The 17,873-nt window shown below is 40.0% G+C and overlaps 1 protein-coding gene across 2 annotated transcripts in view; it reads left to right on the top strand.

The window, feature by feature from the left end:
- The window catches only part of LOC148759173 (ankyrin repeat domain-containing protein 26-like), a 68,265-nt gene that overhangs the window by 39,466 nt on the left and 10,926 nt on the right, over positions 1-17,873 (top strand). For both annotated transcript variants that reach the window (XM_088801493.1, XM_088801281.1), the window contains exons 9-14: positions 1,013-1,106; positions 4,805-4,875; positions 7,796-8,527; positions 9,891-10,043; positions 13,263-13,333; positions 13,674-13,767. In XM_088801493.1, the coding sequence (XP_088657619.1) occupies positions 1,013-1,106; positions 4,805-4,875; positions 7,796-8,527; positions 9,891-10,043; positions 13,263-13,333; positions 13,674-13,767 (1,215 nt within the window). The remainder of the gene's footprint in view (positions 1-1,012; positions 1,107-4,804; positions 4,876-7,795; positions 8,528-9,890; positions 10,044-13,262; positions 13,334-13,673; positions 13,768-17,873) is intronic.

The following is a 17,873-nucleotide window of genomic DNA, read 5'->3' as shown; positions in this document are numbered from 1 at the left end:
GGGGGGGGTTACAGTAGGAATGGGAGTGGGAGTTGAATTTAAGTGGTCAGAAAAGTCCTCTCTGAGTGTGACAGAGCTGCCAAGTGAAGCATGAAAAGTAGCCAGTCATGTGAACGTCTAGAAGCAAAACCTGCTGGACAGAGACAACAGTGGATCGCACTGCTCGTCATTTACTCTGATGTCTGAGAAAGGCCAGGAAGCAGGCAGTGTGGTAACCATCATGAAACCATCTTTATATCTGTTGTTTTGTGTAGAAGAGGAATACAATGTGCATGATTAGTGCCTGGCCCATTTTAGATGGTTACTAAACATATATTCTTATTTTTTCCCCTAATGGAAACTTAAACTGTAATATTTCTGAAGAGTTCATAACTACGGAAAAGTTTTGGCTATTATTTAAAGATAGTTTAAAGGAATATTTTTCTGACTTCCTTGCCATTTCATTCAACCACTTTTCCTATCAAAACATTTTATCAAATAATAGTTTGCTTTTTCCAAGCCCTTGTTTACCAAAATGAAGTAAGTTCAAAATAGTTCTGTTTATCCGCAACGTGATGTACACCAACGTTTCTTATCATGTCAGCCATCTTATTTTTGCACTAAAGCAGTTCTGTCAGTTGAAATATTTAAAACTTGGATTAAGTGCACTTCTTAACGTTTTTGTGCACATACTTATTTTCAAAGTGTCCTACCATGCTGGTGGCAATGCAAAGTAGATTTCGGGGTTTGAAGTTAGTTCCTTGGTGAAGTGAGCGTAGACAGCAGTGTTGTGTCTGTGAGAGCCTTTGCTCTGGTTCCATGTGCACTTTAGAGTCAGACAGGAGCCAAATGAAGACGAAAGAGGAGGCCGGTCTAGACATCGTCTCCAGGCTTTTCTTTTAGATGGTTTGGTTTATAAGACATGCTTGTCTTATCGTTCAGTCTAATTCCTTTTAAAGGGGGGAATTCAGATATGTTCTTAGGATGGATTAGACATCATTATACAACTCATGATGGATATAAATTTTAACAGAGTATTCCTGGAAGACGTCCAAAGAAGTATATTGATTCTTTCCTGTTCGCTGACGATCAAAGAGGAAAATATGTACTTCCTGCACAAGTCGAAGGTAAGACCTGAATTGTGGAATAAAGTCATTCACCTGATTGTTGACTTGAAACATGAATATGATATAGTCTAATAGCCAAAGGACATCACCTATTAGACGCCTACTGAGGAAAATTAAGTGAAAAGGACAAAAGTTGTATAGTGCTCAGTTATCAGCAACAGATTCAAACGGGAGTGCAACCACAGGAGCTCAATTATTTGTTCCATTTCAAGATATTCCATCACGAGAGTCAGGAAATAAAGAAAGGAAAAGAATAAAAGAGGACTGAAGAAGGACAAAGGCAGAAATTACTAGCATAAGCTAGTAAATAATTGTTTAGAAAAAGGAAGAGCAGAATTTTTGAAATATGGGAAGAATAGAAAGTGAGCTTCCAGTACCAAAATGTGTCCAAGCTTTTCTTCTCGTAGGGACGAGTTTGCGGATTGAGATACGTGGCCACGTAGAACTCTATTTATCCACCATCGATCAACTTAAGTCTATGTGGCCAGCTGTAAATGTATATAACTTAATGCCATATAAAATACTATTACTTCATAGGGTAGTATCCTATAGAGCAAAATAAGAGCATTGGAATGAAGCAGAGAGCAGGATCAGTTATGGGCTATTCAGGGCGGCAATAACCTGACCAGATGTCCATGAGAAAGTCCATGACTCTGAATGCAGTTGCATTTCGGGGGAAATGATAGCAGCAGGTCTTGTATCCTCATGTCTCACAAGGAATGAGGGGGCACCAAGGTGCTGGTCCACAGACCATGCTCTGTGCAGAGAGGGGGCTGACTTCTCTTCAGAGAATTCTGGAAGAGGAGGCATCAGATACTTGAAGACATAACAGGATCGAGGAACAGCATTGTTTTGCGTGTGTTTTTCTGACCTTGTTTACGACCAAAGGGAAGCAAGAAAATGAAGAAATAGAAGTGATAGCTGTAAGATACTAGCACTAAACAGAGAGGAAAGAAAAAGTTGTGGGGATAATCCACAGAAAGAATGAACATGGCTTCATCTAGGTAATTTTGGAGTCGATGAGGCAATGTGAGAGACCTCATTTGGATGGCTTCAGTGTATTTGCTCTGAAATAGAAGGTGAGATCATTGCTGCTCCAGAGAATCCTGGAAGCAGGAGGAAGTGCTGGAATGGGATAAACTGTAGCCACTCTTTTATCTCCTCAGGATTCTCAGGCAGCCAAGATACATAGGTTACTCTGGTATTTGTTATTCCAACGAGATGAGTTTGAATAGAGCACATGGCTGTTGTTTTTTAGGAGTTAATTCTTTGATAAAATGGCTGTTTCATAAAACTCCTTTAAAGTCTAGCATGAGATACCAAAGGAAAACTAAGATTGGAAAAAAAAAGAAATTAGAGATTTCATTCCCTAAGGGTTAAGATTTTTGTTTTCAGTAAATGTTACACCGATTTTGAAATGTAGAAGTTTTTTGATATCTAATATTTCTGTGTTGTTGAATTAATTTTTCCTCTTTCAATATCATATTTCATATTGAAAACTCATCCTACATCGTTTCTTGGAGAAGTTTGATACACCTTTTTGCATGAGCAGATCGAGAAACTTTTTGATGGCTGTAAAGCAGATGATACAAGAAGTGTAGGCACACTAGTAGCCCCCATAGGTTTGGAAAGAAGTGAATATTTTTATGAACTGCTATTCTATAATTGTATATCCCAGCTGATGGATTCATAACACTTTGTCCTTTTCAAATGAATTATGCATTCAACAGAACTCTTAACACAACTGTGTGCTTGTTCAATTACAGGTCAAATTGAAGACCATGATAAATACTTGTAGCGTGATGGTATCAATGTTTCTGATGTATTGCAGTCAAGATATTCTGTGGCATTCTATCCTCAGCTTTCCCATTGATCCATTCTTCAGATAAAAAATGTTATCTTTTACATGCTCACAGTCTTCTTCTTCCTCATTCCTTTTTTTTTTTTATTTTTCAAATGTAATTGATTGATTTGACATAAATAATAGAGATGTCATTGTTGGTACCCTTTTTGAAACAAAAAGATATTTCCAAGAATAAGAAAAAGAGATTTAAAAAATGTGCGCTTTAACTAAGCACACATTTCTACTTTTTTTTTTGACACTAAATTTCCCAGTTTGGAATTCATGTATTTAATAGGGGTTCCCAGAATTTTATTATCATACACGAACTTTTTCCCAGTATTCTAAAATGCTCATTTGAATGTTGACGTTTCCCTAAAGGAAACCCCCAATTGCTAACATGTCAATGTATGTTTTCAATTTACGTCATCTTAGTGTGTTACACCAATGATCTTAGGCTGACTTGATGTTCTGATTAGCAGACTCTGTGTGTGTGTGTGTGGGGGGGGGCAGGCGAGCTTATGGTGTGTTTGATTATTTAAACTGCCTGGAGAAATTAATCAGAATGAATATTTGATACACACCATCTTTGAAAACTTTGGGGTCTTAGGATCCTTTTTTACCATTAAGAATTGAAAAAAGAAAAAAGACAGAAAGAATTATTGAGATTCCAATTGGAGGTATGTTTCTGTTAGGATGTTCTAGGCTCTGTGACTCGTGTGAATCGCAGCTACCAGAAAACAGAGAGAGCAAAGAACATAATAAAGAAACAGAAAGAGTTCAACCCTACGCCACCTCTGTGCAGCTTCACCATTGTTTTCTGACTTACCAAAAATCATTTTGTGGCAACACCTACTTAATGTTCACCCCATTTATGCAACAGACGTCCAAACGGAATACCTTTCAGCAAGACATTTGCATTCTTGCTGTAACCACAGCAACACTGATGTAAATAAGAATCAGAATGCGTTGACAGCATGATTTCCTTCAGAGTAACATTGAGCGGACACTGGGGAGTGGGCAGCAGGATTATGTGTAGAATGATTGAACCAGATGGGAAACGTAGGAAGAGGTCGAAAGATTGTCTATTGAGATGAAATGTGGTTTCTTAACTTTAGTTTTATAGCCCTGCATTAATTCCCAAGAATTAGTCATAACTCTATTCGGTGTTACTGAAAAAGCACCTTCTGAAACCAAATATTGAAGTATTGCTTGGATTTTCTATGGCTTTATGTACTTCAGAGGTGACTTTTTCGGTCGTAAGGGGATCGCTGAGAATATGCTGCATTGTACTTCCTTCGCAGCTGTGAACACGTAGCCTGTCCCCTCTTACCTCTGTTCTTCCTTAAAGCCCAGTGCTGAATCCTCAAAGACGAAAGGGACTTTGTCAGAATAGTAGAGGACAGCATTTCAGGTATGAGGAAAAGTGTACACCGATAAAGGCATAAACAGTAACACAGATTCTGGAAACCGTGAAAGATGTTGCAGTTGAATCTTAGGGTGTTGTGGAAAAGGTACTCTGAGGGGGTAGAGAACAGAGTACACTGCGACTTGATCTGTCTTCCCGTATTTATAAAATGTGTTTTGTGTCTGACTGCTTTTTCGTTGAAGTTGGGTGAATGAATTCGTGAGTGGATTTTGCCATGTTTGTATGCCTTCAACTTTTTGACATCAGTGATTTCCCAAATAGTTTGTTGCGGTTTTAGATAATCGGAAGTATTTTTCAGTCAGTGTTCAGTGAAAGACTAAGCTTAACTCTCAATTGATACCATGTTATTTTCTGTTTTTATAGAGACTACAGTTTGTATCACAGTGTCCTGAGTAGTTCATTTTAACTAATATATAGATTTCTCCACAGAGATACACTTAAGCACGGAATCAGAGAAAGAACAAGTGAGGCTTGATGGACGTGAAAATAACCACTGTCATGTACGTGAAAATTTTCTTTTAAATTTCTAGTATAATGTCATTTTTATGCATCAATAGTGTAACATAGTCCATTGAAGTTCACTTTCAAGGTAGCCTTTTCAGAGTCAAGAGGTCATAATGGAATATTATTTTCATCACATTTGCACTGCTTACGAAACTTGAAATATTGTTAGAATCTATAGCTACTTGTAAATCAATTTGATTCCTGGAATTGAGGCAAAAAGCAAAACACAAAACAAAAGTCCTGAATATTGTTTGCCTCTTCATTGTTATAACTTTCTTACCTGATAAAGAAGGTACCATCGACCCTTGAATCAGACGATTAAACAGTTGAAGTTATGGACACTGTACAAATGCTGACCACCGAGTCGGACTCATGTGAAAGGAGTCATCATTCTCAGTGGTTCAAAATTTGGAGTTTTGTATGGCTACTCACTAAGGCCGGGGTTAGAGATGGACTCTGCCTTGGGACCTCTGTGTCATTGACTTCCGAGTCTACATTGAGGGAGAGGACGGGGTCATGAGATCAACTCACCTGCCTATTAAGAGAATCACACCCTGCACGATGAGACCTTCTGGGTTAGGGTACAAGCATTCACTTTCGAGTTCCTTTCATTTTGGTGTAGGAAATGAGTCAGGGTTACTCATTGTTGCTATCTGCTCACCTCAGTGGGTATTAGAATCAATTGGAACAGGATGCAACAGGTAACTCTATGAATGCATAACCCATTCACAGTATATACTTTGAATTATTGTTTATGAATTTGCTTCTCTTTCTGTTTCATGTGAATGATTTTGGCTCCTAATAACTTAAAGTTTGCCTCTTCTCCAGGTATTAAGCTTTAAAAAAGTTGTTAGGTTCCCTGTAGGTACTCACTAATAAAGATACAGTGGGGTGAAATATTTTAAGGGAGGAAGCCTCTGTAACATTAACAATCATCTACTAATTCATTTTTGGGTGGATTTAACATCTAACGAATTGTTTAGTTCAAAGAGGGACAGAATTAGATTGGCAGGCTCATGTTTTTTCTCTCACTTTCGACTGAGGCACTTTATCTGCCACTTCCTAGTTGTAGTCCATGAATTTGGGAGTAAGTAAACATCGATTAAGAAGTTTAACAATTAAATTTTAATTATATTCTAATTTTACTTGGTTCATACTGGATTCGCTAGGTGGCACTGGAGCAAAATGACACTCAGAGGAGACGTTCTCGAGAGCAGAATGACAGAATGTTGCAAGACGCAATTCTGACTAACAACTTTTGCAAACAAAAGGAGAAAGAAATAGATGTTAAGAAAATAATTCTGAGATATTTTGTTTAGTCATTTTCAAACACATGTGTATTTGTGTGCGTATATGTTTTTTAGAACCAACACAGTACATATGGGAAATCTTCACGATTTTAAAAGCATATGTATGTGTGTGTTTGTGGGTCTATGTGTGTGTGTCTGTGTGTATAAGAATGTTTGTGTGTGTGTGAGAGTGTGTGGGTGTATAAGAATGTGTGTGTGTGCGTGTGTATAAGAGTGCATTTGTGTGTGAGAGAGTGTTGTGTGTGTGTGTCTGTATGTGTGTGTATAAGAATGTTTGTGTGTGTGAGAGTGTGTGGGTGTATAAGAATGTGTGTGTGTGCATGTGTATAAGAGTGCATTTGTGTGTGAGAGAGTGTTGTGTGTGTGTGTGTGTGTGTGTGTGTGTGTGTTCTATGTGCAGGGACATTTTTGGTCCGTTGCAGTAAATGATGTTCTTGATTCAAATCCATTTATGTCCAACAGAAAGTAGTGACATTCACAGTGGTCTCAGCCATACAGAAGGCTTTCAATAATTTTTGTAAGAATCTACGAGCTTTCTGTAATCTCAAAACTATTGCTATTATCAATAGGTGTTCCAGTGTTCGGCAGTGATTTTATCCCCTTGCTGTATTAATACAGAGATTAGTTTTCACTTCCACTGATGTTAATGTGTAGCCAGGCCGGAGACCATATTTTGCATTCATTCTCCTCCTTCTGAGAAAAGTCACAATTTGCTCCCAGTAGCATCCTATTTCAGTACAATGAACTTCCGAAGCAGATGATATGCCAGGATATATCCCATGATAATTTACTGATGAGAATTTTATTCCCAGTCTAATAGGTCAGTATGTTTCCCCCTATGTCATATTTATAACTACTTTAAACATTATGAAGAGGAAATCAAAGTTACTGAGCAGCAAATAACCTCGTGAATTTCTAAGACCCCTTCAATTTATGTATTAACACAAGGGGAAACACTGGGTTTGGTGCGAGAACAGTGTTGTAGAGTCTGAAGTCCTGGGGAAAATCCTGAACGTGCTGATCTTTTCCATCTCTCTGTGTCAGATTGTGACAGATACTGAGTTCATCCATGTATATAACAACTTAGTGTAATGCCTGGATTTATCAGTCATTACGAGATGTAATTTTCATAACTGACTATGAAAATATTGGGAAATTAGAATATCTATGGAATAGTCTCAGAAAAAAAGAACTTTAGGAAATTTAATGTATCCGAACATATGCAGAGTTTCTACTTTTACTGTGAATTTACTATATTCTCAAACTGTAAACTCTATTTTAAAGTGCGTGTCGATTTCTTAACCATTTATGCCTTCTCATTGTGTATCTTTTCCAAATCTGAGACTCTTAAAATTCTCTTTGGATTTGAAAATTCTGTTTTTCACTTTCATGGATTCAGCATCTTATATTAAATTTTTGAACGTTGGGAAATTTATGCTTGTATAAAGTTGGAGATTTGGGATACCCATTTATTGCAATCAGTGGGATATCCATTTATTGCAAGCTTTTCATTGTACAAACATATAGGTTCTTCTGTAATTTGAGAGGCTATCACGATATGTCATTTCATTGAGAGCTAGCTACAAGTCTTTTTTCTTTTACTTAGGTTTCTGAGAGTCATGAAAAACAAAAAGATCTGATGCGTGAAATTGCCATATTAAGACTGGAACTAGACACAGCTAAAAATAAGCATCAGGAAATGGAAAAAAAGTATTTTGAGGACATGGCAGTTGTAAAAGGAAAGACTGACCATCTTCAAGACACAATAAAACTAAATGAGGAAACGCTAAGGGAAACAATGTTTGAATATCATCAACAGCTGAATGTTCTGACAGCTGAGAATAAAAGACTAACCTTCGAACTGAGGAGTGAAAAACAAAACAGAGAAAGACTGGAAACAGAAGTTGAATCCTACCGTTCTGAACTGGCTACTGCTATCCAAGCTTTTGAGCAGCGTCAAGAATCCGAAAGATACATACAGCTTTTTCTCCAGAGAGCAATAAAGGAACTGTTTGGTTTACGGGACAAACTGAATTTCGATATGTCTCACCTCAAACATAACAACGAGATTCTTTCTCAACGACTTTCTAACATTGAAAGTAAATTCAGTAGCCTAGAAACTGAGTTCCACCACATAAGAGATGTTCTTAGAGAAGCTATGAATGACAAGAGAGCAATGACTATCCAAAACCAGCTTCAGGATATGGTAAAATTATGTCAAACTCAGTCTGAGAAACTAGACCGTGCGTTGGAGGAGCGCAATAAGGAGGTAATCAATCGCTGCACTGACGTCATTGCAAGGCTGCATCGGCTCGGAAACCCTGAAGCAGGAAGAGAAGTAAGTGTCCACAGAGATACATAGTTTTCAAATTTCCTGCAAGAAAAGGCAATGTTCAGATCTTTGACGATGGGGAAATGTTGAATGTCATTGAATGTTAAAACTATGTATGCTACAAAGGTATTTGCTGTCGCAGCTTAAAAGCATACATTGTATCCAGCAAATAAAAATTAGACCTGCGAGGTGCTTCACTTTGAGGAAAGACATTGTGTTGCCCTTAAAATTCCAAAGCAGAATTTGTTAATAGATATAGATTGATATTATCAATTTAGTCTTGTCCTGGTAAAATAATAATTGAATATTTCTGTCACCACAGTCTAATACCATTGTGAAGCAGATCAATAGACAGGCTCCTGTCTCCAAAGTTTTTGGAGATTCAGGTTCCATTCAGTGCATTACCTAGACAGTTAATCCTAGATTTCCCAGATGACCCAAAGTGTAGACGCTGTCCCTCAATATTTCCTTCAGTAGCATCCTATACATTTAAGTTGTTATAATCTGGTTGATAGTCATGTCAATTTGATTTACATATGGAAATATTTCCTTTTCAAATAATGTACTCTTATGATCGCTCAACTCTTTACAGGAAGATACATTTTCATTAAATCACAATTTGGGACAACTGTGCTGAGTTTTAGCGAAAGTATATGTGATTTAATCTTCCCACTGCTACATTTCTTTTTCTTTGAATGCTTTTACAAATGATTTATTCATATTTCTGATCAGAAGGCCCAATTACTATCATTTGGACATAGGTTTGTCCAATTCAAAAAGAAAGAATTGTAGCTGTCTGTGGTTTATTAATTTGGCATTGGATCTCCATTTTCTGACGAGTGAGGGGTGGCAGGATTCACGTGTAACCGGCGGGGAGGTCGAGGCCAGGTTCCATGGGACCCTGAAGGCCGTTGATAGGCGGTTGTTTTCTTCTAAGATATAGGAATCTCTAGGAAGGATGTGAGCAGAGGACTGCATATGTGAGGACCTCTGAAGTCAATCTCAGCCTGAGATAAAAAAGGGGCACACTTTCCACAATGTAGACTGTGCTACCACGAGTGCCACCGACGCACCCATTTCCCTTCGAGACGTCAGTAGACTGTAAAGCTCTGCAGACTCATCAGGGGAGCATGGCAGTGGGGCTGAATCGGTTGTTCAAATAACCTAACGGTGATTGGGGATAACACCTTCTGTGTCTCCTCGCGGATTCAGTAAACAGCAGACTGTCCGTGAGAGGAAAAGAAGGTGCATTGATGCATGCGGTGATCTCTTTCACGTTATGTGTTATATTAACACGTTAGTCTTACAGCTTATCAACGTAATTCAGTATCACGTGAATATAAAATCAGTAACAGAAACATCTTCCTAGGTGGTTGGGACACAACTGCAACAAGAGCTAGCTGACAACCTAAACGAACAATCTCTGCCAGAGGCTTCACTGGAAGTTATAGCACATGATCGCATGAATCCAGAAGCTGAGAGACAGGATCTAATGACGACATCAGAACAAATGAGAAGACAGGTATGTATGAAACCTAACATGTCAACAGTTAAGCTCTAGCTGATTAAATATATAAAGTGTTTTAGGATCCTGATTTTCAACGGCGGCGTCTTTTGTATTTTCATTGCAATTAATTTATTATAGTTTTATGGTCTTTATAATGCACTTACTCCTTAAACTCTGGCTTTCATTCTGTTTTGTGTATTATTTTATTTATTTGTATTAGTTTATTATTATTGTATATTTTTTCTTATAATGTATATACTTGAGAAAGTTGAGAAATATGCAGCATTCCTCATAGAAGTCGACAGACTTTTTTTTTCTACCAAACAGTATTTTGTAGTGATACTTCCATTACCATGATGAGGCAGCCATTTACAATCAGAGGACAATGTTTAATAGAACAATACGGAAAATTATCTTATTATTGCCACATTTGTGAATGGTTATAGAATCTGTATATATTTCATGGATATCAGGCTAACTTGTACAGAAAGGTCATGATACAAACCAACAAAGTCAGCATTTCCTTAATTTTCTTTCCATTTTAAAATATTGTAAAAGTATGGGAATGTGTAGATCATTGAGGCCTGCACACCCACAATAGACGAGATCTACATCCACTATTGGATTAAAAAAAAACAAAAAAACCGACTTTATCAGGCCGTAATTCACATATTACATAATTCGCCCATTTAAAATGTACGATTCAGAATCTCGTGCAGAGATTCAGAGAGTCGTGCAACTATCACCACAGTCAATTATAGAACATTTCCATCACCCCCAAAAGAAGCCCCGCATCACTGAGCTGTCACCCCCAGCTTCCCATGTCCCGTGGCCCCAGACAACCACCAATCTACTTTCTGTATTTAAAGATTTGCCTATTCCGATATTTCATGTAAATCACACAATCTGAGTTCCTCTATGTCTCGCTTCTTTCACTTAATATCACGTTTCCAGGGCCCAACCCTGTTATAACCCATGTCAATATGTTATTTCTACTTATTGCCCAACGTTACTTCACTTTGTGGATAAAATACGTATCCGTTCATCAGTTGATGGAACGTTGTGTTGTTTCCACTTTTTGGCTATTAATAATTCTGCTGTGAACATCAGTTTGCAAGTGACGGTGGGAGCCTATGTTTTATTCCCCTGCCCCGGGACGCCCGGCTCCCACGCTCTCCTCTCCGTGAAGCTTCCTGTGGCTGCTCGAACTCTCACTGAGCTTCTTCTCCTCAGCACTTGTCAGCCAGTCTGTGCAGAGCAATCTAGCCCTGAATTTTACATTGTTAAAATTTTCTTCATGAGCGATATCTTGTCTTTTACAGTACGAATTTGTCTAACGGGAAATAGTATTTGATATCATGGCTCCTATCCTTGTATAAATTGAAAATATCCGCTGAACAGTAGATAGGATAAAATCAAATATTCTAAACCACACCGATACTTTCCTCTTGGAGACATGGATATAGTTAAGCTTTTATTGAAAACGTATCTTAAACAGTTAAATAGAAAATAATGCACTTAATCTAATAGAGAATTATTCAATCAAACGCTCAGTGCTCCCATGTGTAAATAAAAGAACAGGACACCGGCCTCTCTTCACTCCTCAGTCGCACTGGGATGTGCAGAGATTGACAGCACGTGAGTAACTGGGAAGACCTGGGGACGGCTTTTCTGATCCGCCCGAGCATGTTGCTTTCATCTGCTTCTCAGAGCACTTGGGAACGCAGCCCAGCATACACATTCGCTGTGAATGAAGTGATCCGGGAAGTTGGATTTAGCACTAGAGTCCATTCTTTCCATGTCAGTGGCTTTACCCTGCCTCTCATGGTCATGTGCACTGTACGCTCAGTCCCGAGGTGGTTTCTGCATTATAGTCCGTGGTCTTTGCCCACTGAACAGTCCAGAACGAAGTGTATTGGTGTAGAAGTAACTCATGGTCGTTCGCAGAATGAGAAAGTATTCACAAGACTCTGCAAAGTGAGAAAGCATTTATTGAAAGTCAGGCAGAGAGAGAGTTTTCTACTGGAACTGGCCAGGACAGTCTGACAGAACTGCTGAGACAGAGGGTAAGAGAAATACTGGCAAAAGGAGTTTTGCCAGGGCAGAGCCCGTTGGAGACAGATGCACCGAGGAGAAGTTGTGCTGGGGTTTTATATTTTCCCATGCAGCGTGTAGGATGATTGTCAGCTTCAGTGGGGCTGCCATTACAATTGTCTTCTCCCGGGAACTGTCCTGTTCCCATCTGTGATGGATGTCTGCTTGCACAGTGCTGCTCTTTGATTGGGAACTGTTCTCCTCGCACCTGTGATGGATGTAAGGAGCTTGTCAGCTTGCAGGTGCAGTGCCGGCCAGCGCCTTCAGAGCCAAGCAGTTAGTGATTAAGCTCGCTCCTGCCAGCTCACAAGCCCGCACCTGTTAACTCTTTACTTGTCTCAGCACAAAATAACTGGCAAATTATTACAAGCAGACAAAAATTACAGCTAGCTAGTGGTATTGGTAAAATTTTTATGAAGGATGGGGGCTATATTCTGGGCCTCACGCTCCCCATTTGCTGCCGTTGCCAATCGTATGAAGAAGGATTTCAGTGTAACTTGTGTAAGAGACCACTTCCATTGGCATACCATCTGTACAAAATCTCACATTTTATCAGAATATTAAAACCAGTGACAATAATGATGCTAATTTCAAACCCTTCAATTTTACTACGTGCCACGTCTTCTTCTAACTACTTTACGTGTCCTCCCTAATTTAATATTCCCAACACCCAGTGAGGTCAATGCCATTATTATCTCCATTTTACAGATGAAGAAACTGAGACCCAGAAATTTTCAGTACGTTGCTCAAGGTCACACAGCTAAGAACTGGTGGCCTTGAGATTCAAACACAGGCATTGTGGCTCCTAGGTAGACATTGCCCCTAAACTAGTCCAATAAATATCTGGCTGTCCCCAGAGCAGCCTGTTTACTCTCATTATCACAGCAATGACCATGGTCGTTCCCAAAGGTGAGTGTTTGATATTAGAATTGGTGGGGTGCTCGGAATACATCGTGTTAGACTTTGTAGGCCATAAGGTCTCTGTTCTCACAACTGAGCTCTGCTGTTACAACAGGAAGTAGCCATAAACCAAATGTAGATGAAGGAGTGTGGTTGTGTGCCAATCAAATTTCAGTAACACAAAGAGGTAGATTTGTACTAGATCTTCAATAGTTAAACCTAATTTCTTCTGTATTGTAGTTCCAAGAAGCACGAGATCAACATGCAGAGGACTCAAGACGTGCAGAGAAGATGCAAGATCCTGTGCCAAAGTATGATTTACAGCAGCACAGACAGTAACTTGAATAGTTATGAAGTGGACGTGTAGTAGAGCATGAGAATTACATCAGTTATAATAATAAATTCATGAGTGTTTACGTTGGTTAAAATTTTAGCTTTGAGCTACTTTGAAGAGCATAATTGGTGTATATTATTATCTCTAAATCTTACACATTATCCACAGAACACTACAAAAATTGCACACTTGCTCAATCACGTGCTTTTCAAATTGTAAGATTTTACACAATTGGAACTTCAGATGTTTGTCCAGAGATTATGTGGTATGTTTTTAATCAATGTGTGAAAATAATTATTTCCAAATATACATTTTAGGCTAGAAAATGAAAATATGGATTTCCAAGTGACAACCGCAAAGGAAGCCGGCATAGTTAAACAGCTTCAGAGACTCCTCTTACGTATAAGTTCAGTAAGTCAATCTCCTGGTTTCTGTCATACTAAGGGAATATTCACTTCGGTAGTAGTAGCACCTAAGACTATTTTGCACAATCAGAAAACTGTCATATTGACAGTCCTTGTTGACAGTAATGTAAATCGTCTTTACAGGGGTAAGCGTCTGAGTTCATAAAATTAGTGAATTCTGTAGTAAGATTTTAGTAGAAAGAGATTGTGATAGTCTAAAAGCAGTATTTGATGTATACGACAATGTGTTTCTCCATTCGTTTCTCCAACATCTGGGATTTCCCAGCTTTTGGCTATTGTCATTAGTGCTGCCGTTCACACTGCACTACAGATGTTGTTTGAGTCCAGAAATCTGAGTAATGACTTCATCTAGAATGCTGAGTTTCTCTTATAATCTAAACTCTTCAGTGAGACTTGGAAAATGAATTCCTTATCGTAGTCTAATTTGTTTCCTTCATCAAGATTGAATGCGAGTTCATTATGCACGTGTTTCCTGAAAAGTACATTTCTCTTTGTTGGATTTTCAAAAAGAAAAGAGATGGCAGTGAGAAAGTAGACACGGCTGTTCAAGCGGGGCCTTACATAGTCACATAATGCTCCTAGCATTGCAAGTTTAGCAACTAAGATTTTCATTCACTTGCATTATCAGACTTTCGAAGATGTAACAATCTGGTCTCAGGAAAGATTGATGTGTCATCCAGGATGACGATTTCCTGATAGATAGTGAAACCCATACCACTGTTTCCTAAGCAGAACGACATTCGCCTGCCATCCTCCTGTGCCCTGTAGGAGAGGCCGCCTAGGATTTCCAGTCAGAAGATTGTACTGTGAACCCTGAGGTGGACTGCTGAGGTGGATGCACCTACCAGCTGGTGTCTTTCAGGCACAGTGGCCAGGTCTGTGCAAGTGCTTTAGACAGACATGCCTATCCAGGGAAAGAGAAGATTATGTTCATGGGTCTGCCTGTGGCTGAAGAAACTTAAAAACTGTCTGGACTTCGTATACCTTAGTGACATTGTGGTAGTGTACTTTTCATACAAATGACGTGACAATAGGTTGATAAGGAGCCTTCCGTGAATGCGAGTGTCGGAAGTTGCGACCTTACTTTTTTAAAGAGAAATCCATTGAGGAATTGATAATTGAAAATTTGGGGATTCAGTGGTTGGAGAGCGGTGCTCGTGACACCAAGGTCACCAGTTCGATTCCCACATGAACAAGTGAGAAACAATGATTTCAGCATGGAGCTGAGCCACGGGTGGATGCCCGGTTGGCTTAGCAGTTAGAGTGCAACGCTCATAACTCCAAGTTGCTGGTTCGAGTCCCACATGCACCAGTAGCTGCGCCCTCCACAACGAGATTGAGAATGATGACTTCACTTGGAGATGGGCTGCACCTCCCACAACAAGATTGGAAGGCAACTAATTGACACGTAGCTGATGGGTCCTAGAAAAATACACTGTCCCCCAATATACCCCCAACAAAAAAAATTGGGGATTTGTGGTCCACATGGAAGAGTAGGTAAATGTTGTGCTTGCCTCCTCTCATGACCACATTGAAATTACAATTAAACTACAGAACTGTCACCACTGAGAATGACCTGAAGTACAGCGGAACCAAAGTTCTACCTCTAAGGATATGTAGAAAAAATTACCTCGAGACTGGTAGGAGAGGCAACAAAATGGAACAGGCTGGTCCCACTGCCCCATGTGACTGTTAAAAACATCAGGAGGGATATGTTGGTTATGACGAACATGTGGTGAAAGAGCGAAGGGTCCCACCCCACACTATGCTCCCTAGCCCATGGTTCCAGTATCAAAGAGAGATGTCCCCATTACTTCTGGCCGTGAAAACCAGTGGACATTGTGGTTGGGTGAGGAGGATGACTAGAGTCCCAGGCCATCCTCTTACAGGGCTTGGGCAGAGACTTACTCACTGACGGGCTCACTTGTTCTGAGCTCCAGCCTGGAGCAGCAGCTCAAAAGATGCCAGGGCCATAAGGGGTTGTCTGGCCTCAAAGCGAAGGCTGGAGGGGCAGCTTTGTCTGAGACAGAGGTACTGGGAGAATCCTTAGTTTCTTTCCTGATCCTTCACCCTTCTGCATGCAGATCTGGGTGGCCGACACATCTGAGTCTCCTCAACCTGAATAACACTGTGCAGTCCTTCCCTGGTGATTCCCTAAGACCCCACACCACCCACCATGCAGGCCCACCGAAGCCCCAAGCAGTGTCTTTCCACAAAAACGACATGTCTTTTTCATGCTACTGACATTCGTCAAATCTCTCAAAGGTTCACGAACCCAAACAAGCAGCATCTGCATTCAGCATATCCTTTACTTCTGAAGCAGCTGCGGCACCTGGCCTCTGTTCACAACTTGAATTCTCAAAGCCCATCCATACGCAGAGCATGCGGTGGCCATCTGCAGACTGCTCTGTGGCACAAGCCAGGTGGCCCCAGGCAGGGCGAGGCTGCCGCTGAACTTGGACTGTGGTGGGGCCCCTCCCAGACGTCCTCAGGGCAGGATAGTCAGATTGAGCGGCAGCATCTCCAAGTTGCCGACAAAAAGACACACCGAAAGGGCGCCCTGTGTAGGCACCAGAGCCCTGCTGAAGCAAATCCTGCTCTGTGGGGTCACCCCTGCACAACAGCTCCTCCACTATGGTCACAGCCAGTCCTCACAACCCATCAGTCCTAGGGTCAATCCCTCCCTTTGACATGCAAACAACCACCAGGGCTGAATTACAACAGGAGAGCACACGCAGTCCACACAGAGGACCTCCTTCCAGCATCCAGCTCTAGTGAAAACGGAGAATGCGCCACTGAGCCCCACAGGACACCTAATAGATAAGGCCACTCTAGTAGGACTGGGAGACATAGCCGCCCAACCTTATACATGGAAACAAATATGGGGAGTCAGCCAAAATTTGGGAGTTAAAGAAACATGTGTCAAATGAAAGAAGGGTACAACCTCCAGAAAAAACCTGAACAAGATGGAGACAATCTACCAGATGCAGAGTTCAAAGCACGGTTTATAAGGATGCTCAATGATCTCAGGGAGAACAACAACAGAGACATAGAGACATTAAAATGGAGATCGAAAACATAAAAAAGAATTAGTCAGAAATGAAGCTACAGTAACTGAAATTAAGAATACCTGAGAGGGAATCGATAGTAGATTAGATGAAGCAGAAGTACTTCATCAGTCATTTAGACATAAGATAACAGAAAACAGCTCATCAGAACAGCAGAAAGAAAAAAAAAAGAAAGAAAAAAAATCCAAAAGTGAGCATAGTCAAGGGGCCTCATGGACAACATCCAGCTCATTAACATTCACATCCGAGAGGTACCAGGAGGAGAAGAGAGAATGGAAGGAATTGAAAACCTATTTGAAGGAATAATGACTGAAATAACCAAGATAATTGGTGAAGGAAATAGACATAGGAACCCAGGAAGTGCAGAGTCCCAAACAACATGAGCCTGAACAGGACAACACCAGGACACATCATAATTAAAATGCCAATGTTTAAACTCAAAGAAAGAATGTTAAATGCAGCAAGAGAAAAGCAATTAGTATTCTAAAAGGGAGCCCCCACAAGACTCTCAGCTGATTTCTGAAAAGAAGCTCTGCAGGCCAGAAGGGAGTGGCTACAGATATTCCAAGTGATGAAAGGCTAGGTCCACAACCAAGATTCCTGGACCCAGCAAAGCTGTCATTTAGAATCAAAGACCCAATAAAGGGTTTCCCAGACAAAACAAAACAAAACAAAACAAAACAAAACAAAACAAAACAAAACAAAACAAAACAAAAACAAAAACCGAAACAAAAACAAAAAAGCACTAAAGGAGTTTCTCATCACCAACCACTATTACAAGAAATTTTACAGGCACACTTTTAAGGTAGGGAAAAAAAATTAAAAATGGGAATAATACAGTGCCAACAAGTATATATCTATCAACCGTTACTTTCAATGTAAATGGATTAAATGCTCCAAACTGAAGATAGGGTGGCTGAATGGGTACGAAAATAAAACCCTTCCATAGGAGTATGCTGCCTACAAGAGACTCATTTCAGATCGAAAGTCACAGAGACTGAAGATAAAGGGAAGGAACATAGAT

This window comes from Rhinolophus sinicus, chromosome 1 (genome assembly GCF_057876585.1).
Source record: "Rhinolophus sinicus isolate RSI-liver-muscle chromosome 1, RSI-T2T, whole genome shotgun sequence".
NCBI classification, from domain to species: domain Eukaryota; kingdom Metazoa; phylum Chordata; class Mammalia; order Chiroptera; family Rhinolophidae; genus Rhinolophus; species Rhinolophus sinicus.
Note: the sequence above shows the minus strand (reverse complement) of the source record. Positions and strands in the feature narration are given on the sequence as shown.